The sequence below is a fragment of the Astatotilapia calliptera genome, chromosome 20 (genome assembly GCF_964374335.1).
Source record: "Astatotilapia calliptera chromosome 20, fAstCal68.1, whole genome shotgun sequence".
In the NCBI taxonomy this organism is placed as follows: domain Eukaryota; kingdom Metazoa; phylum Chordata; class Actinopteri; order Cichliformes; family Cichlidae; genus Astatotilapia; species Astatotilapia calliptera.
This window is the reverse complement of record NC_137441.1, coordinates 2,722,739-2,741,896: the sequence shown is the minus strand read 5'-3', so window position 1 is coordinate 2,741,896 and position 19,158 is coordinate 2,722,739. Positions and strand designations below refer to the sequence as shown.

General features: G+C 43.8%; 1 protein-coding gene across 6 annotated transcripts in view; it reads right to left on the bottom strand.

Moving 5' to 3' along the window:
• sulf2b (sulfatase 2b) overlaps window positions 1–19,158 on the bottom strand; it is a 105,614-nt gene that overhangs the window by 7,435 nt on the left and 79,021 nt on the right. For all 6 annotated transcript variants that reach the window (XM_026155034.2, XM_026155039.2, XM_026155038.2 and 3 more), the window contains 9 exons: window positions 18,409–18,559; window positions 14,152–14,251; window positions 13,488–13,563; window positions 11,312–11,440; window positions 6,809–6,865; window positions 6,155–6,284; window positions 2,530–2,770; window positions 696–888; window positions 517–613 (listed from right to left, as the gene is read on the bottom strand). In XM_026155034.2, the coding sequence (XP_026010819.2) occupies window positions 517–613; window positions 696–888; window positions 2,530–2,770; window positions 6,155–6,284; window positions 6,809–6,865; window positions 11,312–11,440; window positions 13,488–13,563; window positions 14,152–14,251; window positions 18,409–18,559 (1,174 nt within the window). The remainder of the gene's footprint in view (window positions 1–516; window positions 614–695; window positions 889–2,529; window positions 2,771–6,154; window positions 6,285–6,808; window positions 6,866–11,311; window positions 11,441–13,487; window positions 13,564–14,151; window positions 14,252–18,408; window positions 18,560–19,158) is intronic.

The following is a 19,158-nucleotide window of genomic DNA, read 5'->3' as shown; positions in this document are numbered from 1 at the left end:
AAAACCTTTAAGCAGGAGACTAGGGTTTAGGTACCAGCACTACCTTTGGAGAAGGTCAAGTTTAGATTAAATTAAAGCCTTTAAAAAAGTTGTTTTAAAATCTGTTCATAGTCACTAAAGTTGTGAAGTGTTTTGGTTGTTGGCAGCTTAGTTTGTTGAACCCGGAAGTCACAAGCGAGTGATGGATCTCACCGTGAAGCAGTGATAGTGACCTGTCAATCACGAGGTAGGGCGGGCCTAAAATGTGCCTTCCTTTATGTTTTTGACTCTAACAGGTCCAAAATCTTCAGAACCAACAGGTTAGAAATGATAAGACTTAAAAAGAAAGAAAGCAAAACCATCAGCAAAGTGTGTCCTCAGGTCAGAGATCAAATACAGAAGAGAAGAGGCCGTCAGACAGAATGCTCCTTTAATGCGCTTCATGTCCACCTCACATACAGTTTGTGGTCCCAACAGTGCAGAGACGCTAACTCGTACTGCTGTGTGGCTTTTACAGAAACGTGAGAAGGACGTTACCTCGTGGTCGATATGCAGCTTGTGGTCCTTCCAGGCCTGCAGGGACTGATACACTCCCGTGTCACACTTCACTGTTGCATTAGACAGGATGGAACATCTGCAGGAAAACAGATTTAATATCAGTCGTATTTGGTTAAAGAGCATCATATCATAACACGAAAAAAACAAGCATTACTGACCGGTGAGTGACTTTGACAGAGTTGGGTGTGACCACGGCGTTGGGATCTCCTCCCATCCCGCTAAACTCGTCCTCAGACTCGTCTCTCATTGGCTGATCCCAGCCTGCCAGGCTCTGGTTTCCAGGGTAATTGTTCGTCATGGAGAGAGAGCGGCTGTAACGGTTCCTGGAGTAATTCTTCAGGGCTTTGAACTCTGACAGACAAACACAATTAAGCTCATCACCTCAGCGAATATCACCACTGAGAAGAATAAGAAGTTTATCATCACACTGCTCTTGCCCTACACAATAAAATCCACTTCCTGCAGTCTCTAAGTACACGTTTACATGCCTCAGTGTTACAGTAATGGCTAAACTAAAGCTCATCATTGACGGAGAACCTCAAATATCTGCATCTCTACCACCATAAGGGTGATGCAGTGCTGTCCTCAGACATTAGAGGTCAGCATCACACCACAAAGTGGAAGCTGCGGCCTGAGAACAACAGCTCTGAAACAGGAGAAACCAGGTTATCTCTAAATCTAAAAACATCTTCGCTCACAGCCTCTTCACAAGAAAGAAAGGGAAATAGAAAAGTCATTAAAGGAAAGGTTGGAAGCTCTGGTGGCAAGCTGTTGGAAACTGACCTAAAAAGAAATTAACTTCTTTATTCGTTACACGGACTTAAGAGTCGATCCTGTTCCTGCTTCAATTTAAGGAATTAAGAAAGGACATTTTACCACGTGTGCTTGCATGCACATGGTAAACAAACCCAGCCTCGTGCACAACAGTCACTGCTCCGAGTGGTGCTGTGAAAAACAGCTGCAGGACTTAAATTTATGCTCTAATGTGACATCTGAACAAATCTGACAAATGGATTATTTAAACATGTGGGCCTCCAACCACAGAGTTCAAAGTAGCAATCCATCAGACACAGGATCAGCCAAACACACTGCTGAACTCAGAGATAAAGATCCAAACCATGACAAGAGTGTGCACTCCTCTACGACCGCATTGAGCCGCCTCAAACCTGCCATCAAACGTGTCATCCTGGCGAGATGAGTTTGTCAATCAGAGGAGTGAAAGAGATCTAAAGCTGACACGTCTGAGGACTTTATACACCGTCTTTCTCTCTGAGCACATACAGCAGTGCTCGTATCATCTCATATGAACCGCGGCTCCTGTTTCATGACAAACTTATTACCACAAAGCAGCGACAGCTACGCTGAAAAAAAAAATGAAAGTTTCAAATCAGCAGCTGGAAAATTAAAAACTGCAAATAAGTGTCATGCAAAAACATTTTGGTACTATTTTCCAAAAGCTCTGACATTTCTTTGGTGAGAGGTTCGTCTGTTTGTGAGTATGACCGGCACTAATGTGTCATATCTGCAGGAGTTTGTCAGACTTGGTCACAGTGATGATTCCAACGTGTCGGTGTGTAGGTGCTCGTTTGAATTATTAATCGTTGGGATTAAAACATCTGCGTACACCAGTCATCCACAACAATGAAACCACTGTAAAGTCAGTAACAACAATCATCTTGTCCTGGCACTCTTTTAAACGCATCATCCAAATGTATCCAATCATCCCTTCGCATCCTGCAGACGCCGCGAGCAGCATGATGACACAAACCCCACCACTGATCGCACCTTTAACCTGTTTAGGCTTTTAAGCGATTTATGGATGAAACTTAATAAAGGAATCAGAGAATTCCAGAAAAGCTGCTAAACTGCTCACACGTGGCGCTCAACAGTTTTCCATTTTAAACCCAACACAAAATTATTTTTTCATGAGGCAAACTGCGCATGCCTAATAATCACTGCTGCCCCCTGGTGGACTGAAGCGTTAACACTCACTCTTTTTGGAGAAGAAAGGCTTCTTGTTGAACGGCTTCATCATGGAGGGTCGAAGGTTCAGAGGTCGCAGGTCACGGAAATCGCAGTCGCAGGCACCAGAATTTGGAAGGTACAGTTGAGACTTGATGCTGATTGGACGCTGACGGCCAATCACACCCCTCTGGAAGCTTGTGGCCCCTCCTTCATTCTTACATTTGAAGAGCCGTAGCTTCCCCGTGGCGTCCTCCACACACTGCCACTTCTGCACACACAAAATCGAGCGCGAGGAATTATTTTTAACAGTTCAGAGGAGCCGGTTTAGTTTTCCCAACATCAAATGTTAGTATACAAAAGCTCCATAAATAAAATATAAATAAATACTTTAACGCGAATATTGAAAGCTGGAAGTTAAAAGGGAAACGGCATCCTGATAATCATATAAGGATTATCTTCAGGCAGGATGTGATGTCACATATACAACAACTTACAAAAGATGCAACAAAAGTTCACGAATCACAAAATTAAACAGAAAAATATTTGTTTACCTCAGAATTAATTTACAACAACACGCACGCTTAACAAAAGGCCTTGTTTGGTCCACTTGGTTCGGTGTAGCGCCGTAATCACACTGAGCATCTGACTGCTGCTGGTCTCGGATGTCAGGCTTTGATTTGTTCAGGCCGATGAAATTTTGGATTGAGGCTAAAGATCCTCACGTACATCGGGCCATGAACAGCTGATGTGAAACAGCAAAATCTCCAGACGCTTACGAGCAGCAGCTCTACTCAGAGCTCCTCAGTCAGTCTGTAGGGAGAATGTCCACAAGTCTCCAAGCAGAGGCTCGTTTCAGCTCTTTGACTCACAGCAGATAAATCAGACGCTTTGCCCGACAGCAGAGTTCCACCTTATACTCATTACTGCACAAGGCCTCGTACTCCATCCTGTCCATGTGACTGAAAAAGACCCTGAAATACTTCTGTGGTCGGGCCGTTAACTCTCAGCAGTGATGTTCTATTATTGACTATTGATCACTGATTGGCTGATTATCCTAATCTTATATTAAATAAGGTGACATGCACGTGAGCTTGTTTTAAACCGCTGATTACGGTGATACTCCAGGGGTAGCAACCAGCGACACCCGAGCTTCAACACGCCAGACTTGCACTGAGTGGCGTTCGTAGGTTTGAAACATGAGTAGGTTCCTTTCACACATCATCCCAAGGTAAACGCTGATTACACAATGTTTCTAGGACAAATCACACTGGCTTCTTGACTGCGCTCTGCCACCGGCTACAAAATCCTCGAAAGCTGTTGTGGAACCAAAAAGAACAAAAGAACAATGGTTCCGTTTTCTCCGACAGCTCCTGCAGGATCCTGATAGAAGCTATGAAAAGAGTCACTTTACTAAAGGAGGTGAAGAAGAGGCAGAGTGCCTCTGAAAACGAGAGGGAACCTTGGACAGGTGTTTGCACGATGAGAGAAGAGAGCTTCAGGACTTGTGAGGGTTCGAAACATTCACGTGGATTTGCTTTGATCAGCACGAACCAAACCTGCCGGGCTTTGAGTGAAGGGGGGTGAGGTAGGAAAGGCGAGGCTGGGAAGAGGCCGTCGATTGCCTCGTAAACACGCACGATACATTCAGAGTCTTCTTTTGCTTTCAGCGGCGGCTGCATCGTGACTCTGTAGTTGTTCATTAGAAGATTAGCATGACCCGAATGAATTGCGACTGTTGCCCTGAGTCACTCACGCTTATTAAAGAGCGACAAATGCCTGAATTATTAAGTACACACACATAAATGCAGTTTTCTTGGGGCTGTTTATCACAGCAACCCAGCAGCCGGCAGACTCTGTTGCTAAGAGACTAATCAACTTGCTAAAGGGATTTTTCGACAAGTGTAATTAACCTCAAACAAGCGTGAACACAAACACACAGTGACACAGCTCTAAATGTCTGGCAGAAAAGTTTCTGTTGTGCTGTCGCATCTCGATTCTCTCCACGTCTCTTTGATGCTGCAGCATTCAGCGAGTCCATTGTGTTCTGGTCGTTCCAGTCGTTACTGCAGTTATTGTATGTGTCTGGTTTACAGAGATGACATCTGGTTTTTCATCTTTGTGACACAAGTCTACCCTGCTTCTTTCAAGTCTCTGTTTATTGGAGCGGTAGCCATCCCAGCTTTCCCGCCTGAAACAGCTTGTTACCGAAGACTGCACAGACCAAAGAAAAACTGCATCGGAAAGAGTGCAAACTTTATAGCCTGCATGTTCTGTCAAAGCGAAGCAGGAATAATGAGCAATAAGACTGTGATTGAAGCCACAGGATCAGGAGTGAACGACAGGATCGTAGCAGTAAAACGATGAGACTGGCAGAGGAGGAGCAGTTAGGAGCACAGAGAAATTAAACATATGGGATTCGGATTTCTGGAAGTTATGGAGTTGAGAGTAAATAGCATCTGGATGAAGTGATTAGACGAGGATTAAACAGGGATTAAGAGTAAATCAGTTCAATTGTGAACAAAATGATGGAATCAGGAAGAAATAACTGGATGGAGAAATGTAGAGTCCCGAGTGAGGAACGAAACGATGAAGTCACAACTCAAATAACGAGATGAAGACTAGAATAAAGTGGTAAGGTGTGCTGTAAACAAACAACAGGATCAGGGGAGACCCAGCAGAACATTATTCTGGAGTAAAATAGGAGTGTGCAGAACAAAGCAACGAGATCTTGAATAAAGCAATTTACCAAAGAGGAACATTTACTGGATTATGACTGAGGAATGGAGTGAATGTGATAATGTGATGTGAATGAAATAATAATAAAAACGAGTAGAATCAGGAATAAATCTCAGATTCAGAAGTTAGAAATGGGATGTGAGGATATTGGGAAAATAATAAGGTTTGAAAGAATGATTTAATTGGATTGGGAGCAGAATGGAGCACAGAATAGGATTCTGGAGTAAGGAAAAGGATAAGAGTCATTTAAAAGAGTGATAATGGGACCAGGAATGGGTTACCAGAAGGAAGTTTAGAGAAAAAGCATTTTAGTGGAAGGAAAGGGAACGCTCCAAACCTGCTTCTGATCTAAAGTGTGGTGTGTGGAGCAAAGGGTTGGAATAAAGTACTGCAATCAGAATTAAGTAATGGGATCAAAAGTACAGTCAAGTAAGTTCAATGGAGCCAAATTTATAGGAATACTGATAATTTTATGAGTGAATTTGATTAATTTGGTGAACGGAGTGAAATAAGGTTTCTGGAGAAAATAGAAAATTAGGAACGTATTCTGGAGTAAAGTTAAGACTGGAGGTAAGGTAAGGCAATCAGGGACACGTAATGAGATCAGGAGTGAAGTCAGTGGATGCAAACTCAGAGAATTCTGAGTGGTTTCATGGACGGCTACGCAGTGAAACTCATATGACTGACTCAGGAAAAATAAGGTATTCCAGAGTAAAAGAGAGGAATAAGATAATGCATTGAGGAATAAGCAGCTAGATCAAAAGTACAATAATAACATCAGGAGTGAAGTCATTGGATTCAGGAGATTATAAAAAAATCTGACTATTGTAGTGCAAGGATGGAGAAGGAACGTGATACCTTTGGGAGAAGTAGGATCAGGAGTCGAGGAGTAAATGAATCAGAAGTCTTACTGTACCTGTCCCGTCTGCTGGCAGGGCGTCTGGTACTCGGCTCTCTGACAGAGGTCTTTCACTCGTTGGCGTTTGGGCAGGAAGTTCTCCTCCTGCGATACTTCCTTACCTTCGACGACCTGGTGGAGCAGCTTCCTGTAAAAACACGAGCAGGGAGGAAATCTGCATGTTTAATGAATTCATGATTCAAAGTTAATAAAAGTTTATTTTGGCACATTTATGCATTTCTTCTGTCTGAATCAAGAAAGCTGCTTTTTTCTGTGTAAATGCTTCGGTGGCCTCGAGCGTGGGGGTCGATGCCACGGAGACGAAGCCAGCGAGCGACTCACTCGAGAGTTCTTTACAAACTTTTAAAAGTTAACCTTTAGCCCTCCGTTAGAAGAACATTTGACTGAATCAAAGCTTAATGATGTGTTTAAGCTGTGATTAATATCTGTCTCAGAGTTATTATGAGTTTTTACTAATTAACCAAATATCATCAGGCAGATCTGCTTCCACCGGGTGGACGACACCAGCTGCACGTCCATGACTCAGGACAGTAGTTCTGGCTGCCATGTTTTCCCAGCAGTGAGAGCAGCTGCTGTGTTACACTCTGCACTGAACGTAGACTGTTATGTGTTATATTTTCCCGAGCAGCAGCAGTGATGTGTCGTCTTTACCCTCTCTCCACCAGGAACGAGTCTCTCCACACCTTCGGCTTCTTGTTCACTTGAAACCTGAAGAAGAGGATGAAAACAGCGAGAATCAGAATTCCTGCACTTCTCCTGCTATTTTTAACCCACAACCAACACTGTCGCACCCTCCGCCCGCCTTCACCTCACCTCACCTTCTTCTTTTTTCACGTCGACTCCATTAAGCACGACTGCCTTTACTGAAGCGGCGTCTGAACGAGCTGCTAAATGTGCATCGCCGCTTCATTTTACACCCCTAAACTTCGGGCTGGAGCTCCTCTCGCAGCCACGTCAGGAGCAGCGAGTTCATTTCAGTTCAAATCATCGAGCATTACACACATTTATATAATACTCATACCGTCCCCTCATTAAGCGCGTGACTCCATCTGGTTTCTATTCTGGGATGTTTGTAACGTTAACTTTCAGGAACAACATTTTGATTTTCCTCCTACACTTAAAAGAACAACAGTCACCGCAGTGGAAACGACTGCAGGACTTTTTCCAGTTGTTTGATTCACAGAATAAACAGCACAGAAAGACACAAACATGATAATGAGGCTGCGACGAGGATTTACACACAAAGGCGGCGGAAAATGTTGCTGCTCGATGTAAAAGCTTGTCTCCAAAGTTTGAAACACAATGAAGAAGGACTCATTTAAGTTTCCAATATGACAGCCATCAGCGCAGCAAACAACGAAATATTTGGATTTTTTTAGTTTTACATCCAAACAGTTGCCAGCGCAGCGCTTAGGTTTAGGGTTGGGTTGAACTTTAGCCACAAGCTGGGAGATGCTAAACACACCCTGGCCAAACGGAGCTCATAAGATTTTTGTTTCTTATGTGAAAACATGTAGAAAGTCTGTAAAAAGTCAGCGAATTAAATCTAAGTGCAACTATTAAGAAGCTGCTGGTGACCTGAAGGACAGCACCGCTATCCACCGATTCTCTGCTGTTCACAACGGTTTAAAGAGATAGAAGCAACAAGTGGGAGCCGAGCTGTCGAGTCGTCTCACGTCTGAGGCCACAGCGAGGTGTTCACAACAAAATCCCTCCTGCCTGTTCTGTGTCTGCTCCGGGCAGAGTCGGGCACGTTCACAAGCTTTGTTGTCAAATGCCCAACATCCTTATTTTAAACTATTTTTATCATTTAGTTTCTTTTTATACGTGAAAAAACACAGCATAACACTGATCCTGGTGTTAGCTCAGGCAGACCATGAAGGCCAACTCAGCTGTGGCAAATCAGCTGACCTCGGTGTCAGCCCACATCAGCTGATGGCTCTGCTAATACCCTTTAAAGCATCTAATTGGCTGTCTTATACAGGGCACGCTATTTAAGCGGCTTGTGGAGGCGGGTTGTGGTTTCTGGGCGCAGTCGCAGGAAGGAGAGGTAGAGCAGTGTGTCTGATGAGGAGGGTGGGACACCTGCTGGGGACGTCTAATTAACCCCTCCCCCGACAGCATGTAGATTGTAGCAGATGAGAGACACGAGATGCTCAGCGGTGAGTCTGAGAGCCGGTGCAGCACAGCCGGTCACAGAGAGTCAGAGACTGTGTGAAAAATAATGTTTGAATAAAACTGTGAAAGTGAGATTTGCTGCCCAACGTTACTGTGGAGAACTCGCAGCAGCAGCCGGTACACTGCTTTAACCTGCTCACAGTGACTGCACATCTGCAAGCCGCTTTGCAACCATACCCACGCCTCCTTTTTCACGCTGCATCTGTGACTGTCATAACAGCTGCTTATGTCTGCTCACATGTGCTGGATGTCTTTCTGTTGCTCTTCCTGCCTGCAGATTTCAGCAGTAAAGGATCCAGAGCAGACCCATTTCACCAAATGCACCCTCATTATCAGGGGGCTGTCTTCTTGTTGGCTCTGCAGTGCAGCTGTCGATACTGTCATTGCGATTATAGCAGACCGTGATAGACTGGTGTTCGACTTCTGCTTATCTATGAGTCTGAACTGGCTAAGCAGAAGGAGATGGATTGATGGAAAACATCAAACGCCTTTTCACTACACTGGTATTGTTTGAAATATGTTTAACAAGCAAACAGATGAAGTCCAGGTTGCAATAAACTGGCACAAATAAAAATAGAATTATGATCATTTTTGGTCAACTGTATATGAAACCATATTTATTCATGACCTAGAATCATAACACACGAGTTACACTTGTGTTTTTAGGTGTGAAGACAGGCGCACACTGGATTTCTGACCACAGCGAAACAGTCAAACGTGGAAGACTAAACTATCTGTAAATGCCTGCGCAGTGTCTGTTCTCATGTTTGTAGCACAACAGGACCCTCTTTCTTTATTTGTTGGCTGTAAACTGCTATCAGTCACTGTTTTGTCCTGTGCTGCTGAAAATCTGGCTCCTCCTGAAAAACACCAGGAATCTATAATCATGTGCTTGTTGTGAGCTGTTAGCTGCTGCAAGACGAGTCTGGTTTAATTCTCCTAACTGCAAAGAGCAGACTGTTCTGGGAGAATCTGCACAGAATCAGTCCATTATTCTGAATAAACTCTCGGTAATCAGTCTTTCAGCTACTGTTGGTGTTTCCTCTGCACCTCACAGATAATAAAAAGGGAACAGCTGCTGTAAAGTTCGTCTCAGCACAGAATGTAAGGACTCTATTCAAATGTTCAGACAGATATCCTCAGAGGCTTCGGTGTGCTGCAGAACTGAGAGTACAGCTAAAAACGCTACGTTTCAGGTTTAAAGACACATATCTGGTTTGATTTAAATTCAACAACGTGAAAAACACAAAGATACGGCTGCATCACAACATGTTTAACCAGAAAAAAGACAAACAGCATGTCTGCTTGTACGGACAACGTTTTAGAAGACTTTAATTTCTGAACTATTGTTCTCATTCAGCTGCAACATCCCCCAAAGTCTCTGACCTGACATGGACCTCAAAAACCTTCACTACTCGAACCCTCGTGAACCTGTGCAATCTACTGAAACTCGGGTTTATCCCTCCCTCCATCCCTCCCTCCCTCCATCCATCCATCCATCCATCCATCCCTCCCTCCCTCCCTCCCTCCCTCCATCCATCCCTCCCTCCCTCCCTCCCTCCCTCCATCCATCCATCCCTCCCCTCCTCCCTCCATCCATCCATCCATCCATCCCTCCGTCCATCCCTCCCTTAGGGCTTCATTTAGCTCTAGGTCTGCAGAGACTTAATTACATTTTAGCTGCTCAGCTGATATCCGTCCACTAATTAAGCCAGACTAAATCATTCATCATTAGAAGTGATTGAGACTCTCACGCTGGTGTAGTTTATCTACTTTCCCTTGAACCTGGAAGTGGGAATTAAACTCCTTTGCGTGTGTGTCCAACACCAGCAGCTATATAACCTTCAAACCTTAGCAAGTGCACCTCACCCCCCCTCAGCTACCGACAGCGATGTATTGGTCACTGGCAATCACAGCGGGATAACAGGATGAAGTGACTGTGGAAAAGATCTCCCAACCACAGTAGGAAAGGAAACCTCAGCTTTAGAAGGAAGAAGCCACTCACAGAATAAGTACAGTCACCTATAACTTACCTAATGAAGTCATTTACAATTGACTTGAGCGCCAAATGGATTGTTTCCATTGACCTGACAGCATGTACAACTTATTATGAGCAACACAGAGTGAAGCGGTTCTCAGTGAAGACAAACAGATATAGTTTCATTAATTGAAAGCAGCTCCGATGTTTCCTACACAGATGGTCACGGTCCGTTTACCAATCAAATCTGACACATTCCTGTAGTTGGGGACTATTTTTACTGATGGATGAATCCACATTTGGTATCATGAGTCCTCACAGGAGGGTGTATGGAGATGAAATAATCACCAGTTTAGGTTATCGGCACTAAACCGCGACCCTGTGTGCAAAATCCTTTCGCCTCAGCTCGGCGGGTTTGACAGCCCCCCGAAACGCTTTCCTGTTTGTTCCGACCTCCTGACCTTTATGTTTGCCTTTGTTGACGCTCTGATCATTATAAATATTAATAGAATATTTCTCTCGCTCCAGGCGAACCAGATGGCTCTTTGTGCTGCCGAATAGCGGCGCAACCAGGAGTTTAAATGAGGTCGTTACAGTTGAGAGACGCCCTGCTGCTCCAACGACTCTCTGCAGGAAGATGATTTACATACTGGTGATGTGTCTCTGTTCTCTGACCTCTGTTTTCAACAAGCAGCTGATTACCTCACTGTGAACTCTGAGAAATGAACTTCAATCTGTGTTTAATGGTTTGTGTGTTTAGGATGATTAATGGCATGAAAAAACTACTGTTTATTTATTCAGAAGCTCTTTGAGCGCTCAGATGGTTAAAGAGCATCTTAGCTGGGAAAACGGTGACGCAACAGCTCCTTCAGATGGTTACAAAACAAGGAAGTGAAATGCTTTAACAATCTGGCATTTAGGTGTATGCCTGTGTGTGTGTGTGTGTGTGTGTGTGTGTGTGTGTGTGTGTGTGTGTGTGTGTGTGTGTGTGTGTGTACCTGTTGGCAGGTTTGTCTGTGTCCAGCAGACTCATTATCGACTTTCCGTCCATATCTGGAGGCGTGTCGACGCCAGCGATGTCCAGGATGGTCGGAGCCAGATCGATGTTTAGGACCATGTGAGGGTTACTGACACAAACATGCAAACAGAGTATGAGCGCTTATTTTATTATATGTGTGCCTGTTTTAGCTTCATGTTGTCATAGCGAAATCCGAAAAAGAAACTGTTAATAAGACTTTAATAAATGTCTCCTTTTTACCAAAACAGGGCTTCAATTTTCATGTGACATTCATTAAATGTGACATGTGGCACAGATGCATCATACATGGTTTTATTGCAGCTGTGCACACACACACACATACACACACGCACACACACACACTTTCGTTTTGCTATCTTAGTGAGGACATCTCATTGACATAATGCTAGCTGCTTAAGCTAACCATCTAAAATCAGTGCCTAACCTTCAGCTTAAACCCAACCACAGCCTAAATGTAACTCTGACACTAAAACCACATTTTCATCCTCAAAATGCCTTCAAACTCGTGGGGACGGGCATTGTGTCCTCATGAGTGACTATTGGTCCCCACAAGCATGCCAATTTTTCTGTCCTCACAAAGATATCTAAACATGTACACACACACACAAAGTCAGATCTTCTTAAATTAACTCATTTATTTGACGAGCCCTCCTCCGCCTATGCTACGCCTCTTTTACAGACTGTAGGTAACAACACTTCCTGAAAGACACAGGAGATAAGGGGCAAAAATTTGTTTTTTGTTATACCTCAAAACCTTTTAAGTGAAATCTTCCACCATGAAAACGGTGTTTGCTGCCACAGCAGAACACCAGAAGATTAAAAAAATACACATAATGGAAAATGTTAAAAAAGGACAAATTACTCGTCGCATCTTGCTTTGTACTGATATTTTAAAAGTGAATTGCTGAAGGCAAAACAGACCCGAGAGCTTTTACAGACTTCTGTTGGGTTTGGAGAGCAGGGGGGAAAGTTCACGGGGACATTTATTGTGAAGTATTGCAAACAAAGTGTTTTTTATCTCAATAACGTCTGCTCCGAAGAAGGGAAAGAAACTCTCGCCCTGAACCCGTGATCATCTCGTGGAACCGCTCTGACTGTGGTAATTCAATTTGACACACACAAACGCACACAGTAGCACACTCTGAAGAAAACAGTGCTGTCACATTTTTCATGGATACGATCTTTCTGCTGCTTCACGTCTCCACAGATTCTTTATATTTTTGGTTCTGAGATTTTTTAAAGCAGCCTGTACGCTCGTGGTGGAGACCAAAACCAGCAGGTTTTTGTACATGCTCCATCAGCTTCTCTTCCCTTGCATCCACCATGTGGTGCTGAGCACTGAGGGTTTGTTTGCTGCTCGAAACAGGAACAGGAATTTAAAAAAGGAACGACTCCAATGAAGCAGAGACGTTGCTGATAGCTGAGCCTTGTTGGTTAAGGCTTATTTTTCTTTTCTGTACATTTAATTGGGCTGCAAAAAACATGCATTTTAATTACTGATTGCATTATTATTTACTCAGTAAATTAATTAACTGCTTGGCCTAAAAGTACCCTGCAAAGTGCTTTTTTTAATCAACTGCCAACAACAGAGACCATCAATATATGTATTATTTGACGAGATGCTCTTTAAAAACAAATTGCTAGAATTGGATCATACAAGTCCGTGTGCTGGGACATGATGGCGTGCGCCACAGTTTGAGTGGCTGGTAATGATTCATTACCTGAAAATGACTGTTTGGTGTGTGGATGGAGAGCCAGCTCTCATCACCAGATTTCTACCTGAATATCAGTCTGACAAAGAAGCTGATGCTTGCTTGTAAATGTGCACATGCAGGTGGTCAGGAAGGGTCCACAGGTGCATGGGAAGGTGACCTCGGGCCTCAGTGAGCCCCTGACATGCAGGTTGCATGGGGAAAATGTGAATTCCCTAACCAGCTGGCATGTGGGAGGTGGAGTCTGTGAAAATAGAGGGGGGTGCACTAAAACCCTTCTTGCGATTGCTGTGGTCATGAGCAGGCGGCCACAGCTGTCTGTGTTTTATGGACTGAACAAAGTAACGTTTAAAGTTATCACTGAGTTCAGAGGATCGGCGGCGCCTTTGTGCAGTGAATTGTTGTTGAGCTGTGTGTGCTTACATGCTGCCCTGCTCCACGTTAGGTCCTCTGATGTAGAACGGGACTCTGATGTCAAACTCGTACGGCATAGATTTACCTGGAGACACACACACACACACACACACACACACACACACACACACACACACACACACGTTATTAATGCTGTGGTTTGTAGCTGAGGTGGTGACACTGAAGCTCGCACACACAGGTGTGTTTTGCTGTCACGTTCTGACGTTATCTTCATGCTCAGCACAGTTTTCTGATGATCAAACACAAAACATTTGTTCCTTTAAACTCAAACATTTTATTATCTTGGATTCTTCAGATGTTCTTTACGTGCATCTGAAATTCTGTTTGCTGTTCAGCCCGTACTCACAAAGAGCGATTGTCCAATTTCCAGACTCTTAGAATTTGTGCTGTTTCGCTGTTTATTTTGTACATAATGCTGTTTCATCTGCTGGAGAAGGGTTCTTAAAATGAGTCTGGCACACATCTCACAGTGTTCCTCCCTGCACTGCAGCTGTTTTCCTACTAAAAAAAAAATCTAATCCTTTAAATCACAAATCAGGATGTTTCCAGATGATAATCAAGTTTAATCAGTTATAAAAATTATCACAAATTCTTTCTTCCATCGGCAGAAAAAGAATCAGGCAGACACAAGAACCTTATTCTCTGTTCGTACCTTTAACGAGGCCGAACTGGCCGATGTGGTAGCCGTGATCTGACGTGTAGATGATGTAGGTGTTTTCCAACTCGCCCGTCTCCACCAGCATGTTATACAGCTGAGAAACAAACAACACCATTTCAGTCTGTGGCTTAAAAAAACGGAGTGATTTTGCACACTGGTCATCTTTTATCTGTTCACACTTCCACCAAACTTGACTCACTTTTGTAAGTGTGGACGCTTCCTCTTTGCTCTTTAAATGCTTTGCTTCTTTTATTGATTTTTATGCTGATTTATTCCCTTTTTTCCTGTATGAGCTTACCTGCGATAGCTTCTGGACACTTATAGATCATTAGGACTAAAGCGTTTTTAACAGAAACAGCAACATTTTTATAGTTACCTTATCCTCAGCGCTCCGTGTGTCTGTGGCCTACACACAGCTGAAGCCTGATTACAGCATCTGGGCACCGAGCAGCCTCAATAGCCTGGAAAGGTGCTAACCGCTAGGCTAACTAGCAACAAGATGCCTTCCCTCTCCACAGATGACTACCACAGCCTCCTGCAGAAGATTGCAGTACTGGAGACAAAAATTCATCGCTTAGAAGTAAACGTGGAGGTAAATGGACTGTGTGGAAATGAAACAACCTTGCCTTTGACTCAAAACAATGGCGATGAGCAAGCTAGTACACAGCTAAGGAGCACAGATAACATGACCAAGAAAGTAGACTCTGTGCATTATTATAAATCCTCAAGTGATAATCCCCCCCTGGACTGTCTTGGTGCAAAACCAAGACATAAATCATGTCTCCTGGAAGGGGGAGGACGTATCACAGGCAGGGCACAGCGAGCTGAAATCTCTGAAACCGACTGGCCTTCACTTCCTACGAGACAGAGAAGCTCTTCTACCCCTGTATACGAGAGGAAACAGGACTGGACAACCGTGAATAGGAAGGTTAACAACAAACCTTCAAAACAACTGAATGTGAAACTGCAGAACAGATTTGCTCCACTATCAAAGGACCCTGGATCTATATTGGACAACCATCCATCTAAAAGTAGCGAAGTAAGGTCTGAAAATCTGTTGAAAAGTAAAAGACCACAGGGAAAGCTCAAGGCTAGGCCTGAAACTCTGATTGTGGGTGACTCTGCCGTAAAGGATGTACAAAGGATGTGCGGTAAGAACACTAAAGTCCTCTGCTTTCCTAACGATATGGTCAACAACCTGAAGGAGAGAATTCTTCAAATTGCAGATGAATATCCAACTGTGACAAACATTGTTCTGCATACAGGGTCAAACGATGTGTCCAAACAACAGTCGGAGGTTCTGAAACGGGACTTTACTGGATTACTAAATACTGTAAACTCTCTGAATGCAGCTGTATTCATCAGTGGACCTGTACCGCCGGTCAGAGGAGGAGACGAGAGATTCAGCAGGTTGTTTGCACTGAATAAATGGCTTATATCAGCATGTACGGGCGACCGTGGCTCAGGGGGTTGGGAAGCATATCTGTAACCGGAAGGTCGCCGGTTCGATCCCCGGGCTCTCTGTCCTGGTCGTTGTTATAACAACTGTAGCTTGCCTCCACCAATGTAAGAATGAACGAATAGTGGAATTGTAAAGCGCTTTGGGTGCCTTGAAAAGCGCTATATAAATGCAATCCATTACTATTATGTACTGACCACTCAGTGCATTTTATCAACAACAGGCATCTGTTTAAAGCAAATGGATTTAATTTTAACAAGTCAGGGGCGAAACTGTTCACCTCCAACTTGTTTTATTCCATACGTCATCCATCTGTGCTTGGTGCCAAGGCTGAGATAAAAGAGGAGTTATCTCATAAAGAGGAACAAACAGTACTGCAAGAACAGACAAAGCCCAGCAGAAACCTTGAGGAGGAGCTCCATCTGCCCCCACCTGGGAAGAGCCTCAGAAAGGAGAGACATCTGAGGCAAGAAGAGGGGTCCCTATTTGCCTCCAACTCTCTCAACAACACCAACGACCAGGACCAGGGACCACGACCTTCCCCAGTCCCCCAAACCCCTGACAGGCCATCACCCTCCTCCCCCTCCCTTTCTCCCTCCTCGCCACACCTGAAATTCACTGAGGAGATGATGGAGCGGGTCAATGCTGGGCTCAGATCTACCCTCCGGCCCAATCCCTTTTTGTCCCCCATAAACCCCCCCACCAGAGCAGCCAAAGGTTCGCCATCGAGCCCCGCCCTCAACAGAGCAATCGAAGTCACATTGCCCAGCCTCGTCCCCCTTAGTTCCTCCTTACCACCTTCATGCCCTGTCTCCGCAGTCTGATGTGTGATGTGTGGAGGGTCCGGGCTGCGAGGATTATGGCAGTGGTGACTTTTCCCAGGAGAAGCTGGGACCCTGTTTACTAGAAGGTTTTAACATTTCTGTACTTTTAGGTGACAGAAGGAGACATGTGGCAAATAATGCCTCTAAAACACTTAAGTTGGCTTTATTAAACGTTAGATCTTTAGCTGGGAAAACATTTTTAATTAATGATTTAATCACTGAGCACAGCCTTGATTTTATGTTTCTAACTGAAACTTGGTTGGACCAAAGTAACAGTGGAGCTGTTCTCATCGAGACGACCCCTCCTAACTACAGTTTTATCAGTGAGGTCAGGGCGAGCAGGAGAGGAGGAGGGGTTGCTGTCTTATTTAATGAATCATTTCAATGTAAGCAGCTATCTCCTGGAAGTTTTCAGTCTTTTGAATATGTGGCTTTACAGCTGAAGGCCCTATCCAAAGTTGTGTTTCTTAATGTTTACAGGCCTCCCAAATACTGCACAGACTTTTTTAATGACCTCAGTGAACTGCTGTCTGTGATCTGTGTTGATTTTGACTGTGTAATTATTGTTGGGGATTTTAACATTCATGTGGACAACCCTCAGGACAAAGGGACTAAAGACCTGAGTAACACTCTGGGCAACTTTGGGCTGACTCAGCATGTAACAGAGGCCACACATAATAGAGGACACACTGTTGACCTACTGATCTCCAAGAGCCTGAGCATTTCAAAGGTTACTGTGTCTGATGTGGGCCTGTCTGATCATTACTGTGTTTTCTTTGAAAGTAAAATTTCAGCCCCCACAAATATATCAACAGCAGTGATCACAAAACGGTGTATAACTGAACACAGTAGTGAGAACACTCTCTCACAGTCTGTTCTCTAAAATCTAAAAGAGGAATTATGGATTGGATCAACTGGTCCCTAAATGCAATTGACACCCCTTTCTTAACGAGAAGTTTGGGCTCGGGTGAGCCTGAGTGCTGAAGATATCTACCTATTCAGAACCATGGTAACAGGGTTCTGGCTGATCGGGTCTCTGTCCTGGTCGTTGTTATAACAACAGTTTATTTAAATCCAGGTTGAAGACTCACCTATTCTCAGCTGCATTTGAATAAAGCACCAAATCCACACTTTTAAGCTTAAATTTCAAAACTTACACTAACTACTGATCTTATCTATTTCTGATTTTATCTGTTTTGATTTTATATACTGTTTTGTTTGTTTGTTAAGCTTAAATTTCAAAACTTACATTTAACTACTGATTTTATCTACTGTTCTGATTTTATCTGTTTTGATTTTATATACTGTTTTGTTTGTTTGTTTGTTTGTTAAGTGGGTTTAGAGCTCTGGGTAGCTCCCCAGCTGGGTCTAGACTGGGTCTAGAGAGTATTTTAAATTCAGGGAATTTAAAATAGAAAGTAGCTCGTCCACAGAAGGACTGGTAGCTCCCCTTACGATAAGGGTTCAGATCGCGCGAACAGGTGTGAAATGTGTGTGTTTAGTTAGTTTGTTTGTTTGCTTGTTTTAATCAATTTTAAATCATGCTTTTTATTTGTTTTTGTTTCTAATGTCTCTGTAAAGCACTTTGAATCACCTTGTTGTTGAATTGTGCTATACAAATAAATTTGCCTTGCCTTGCCTAATAACACAAGCTATCTTTTTCCAGCCATCAAGTGTGTAGCTGGTGGTTTGTGTGTGTGTGTGTTCCGGTCAAAATCTGACATTTGCTATCCTTGTGGGGACCAACAGACCTGGATTTTGGTCTCCACGGGGTTGAAGGCATTTTTCACACTCAAAATGTGGTTTTAGTGTCTGGGTTACAATTAGGTTCTGGTTAGGGTAAGCGTCAGGGTTAGGCATTCATTTTTGATGGTTAGGGTAAGCGGCCAGGGAAAGCATTATGTCAATGAGATGTCTCCACGAGGATAGCAATACCAGACGTGTGTGTGCTTGTGTGTTAGTGCCCACCTTCTCCACGCTGTCGTCCACAGACAGAAGCGTCTGCAGCCGTTTCCTCTGCAGCATGTTGGTGAACTCCATGTGAATGGGCTTCATGGGGCCGGTGTAACGCATGATCCAGTGCTTATCTGGGTTCGGCGCGTAGTTATAACTGGGAGTACTGGTGAGAAGAACAGTGACAGGAAAGGAGATAAGACAGGTGGAGTGTTGGGTAAATCCTGAGTTATTTGTGCTGAAAAGACGATCTGGCTTTGGATAGTCTGTGATAGCACCGTTTACAACCAAAGCTCTGTATATCAGAGCAATGTGATGCCATGTGATCAGAGAGGAATGCTGCGAGTGCTTTAAATGTGCTCTGTTCTGCTTTTTCCAGTGTGTTAACAGATTGTATTATAAGTTTAATCATGAGACTGACTCTCGGTTGCCTCAAACATGTTGTGGAGAAACCTCTATGTGAAAGATACAGGATGGATTTCCCAGACAAATCCAAGCATAATGATCACGAATTTGAGGCTTTCCTCCCCCCAAGTACTTCCAATCCCAGCTTCTGAGAAATGGAGTCCACTAATCACTGACATCAAGAAACGACTGACTACCATCAAAATACCGACTCAAAGACAAACTGTGCAAAGTCGTATATATGTGTAAATCACAGGGCAAAGCTGTGCAACTGCCACACACTTTCTACAGCAGGGGTCGGCAACCCTGAGCATGCATGGTTAACTGAAGACACGGCCATAGCTGGACTGGCCATCGGGC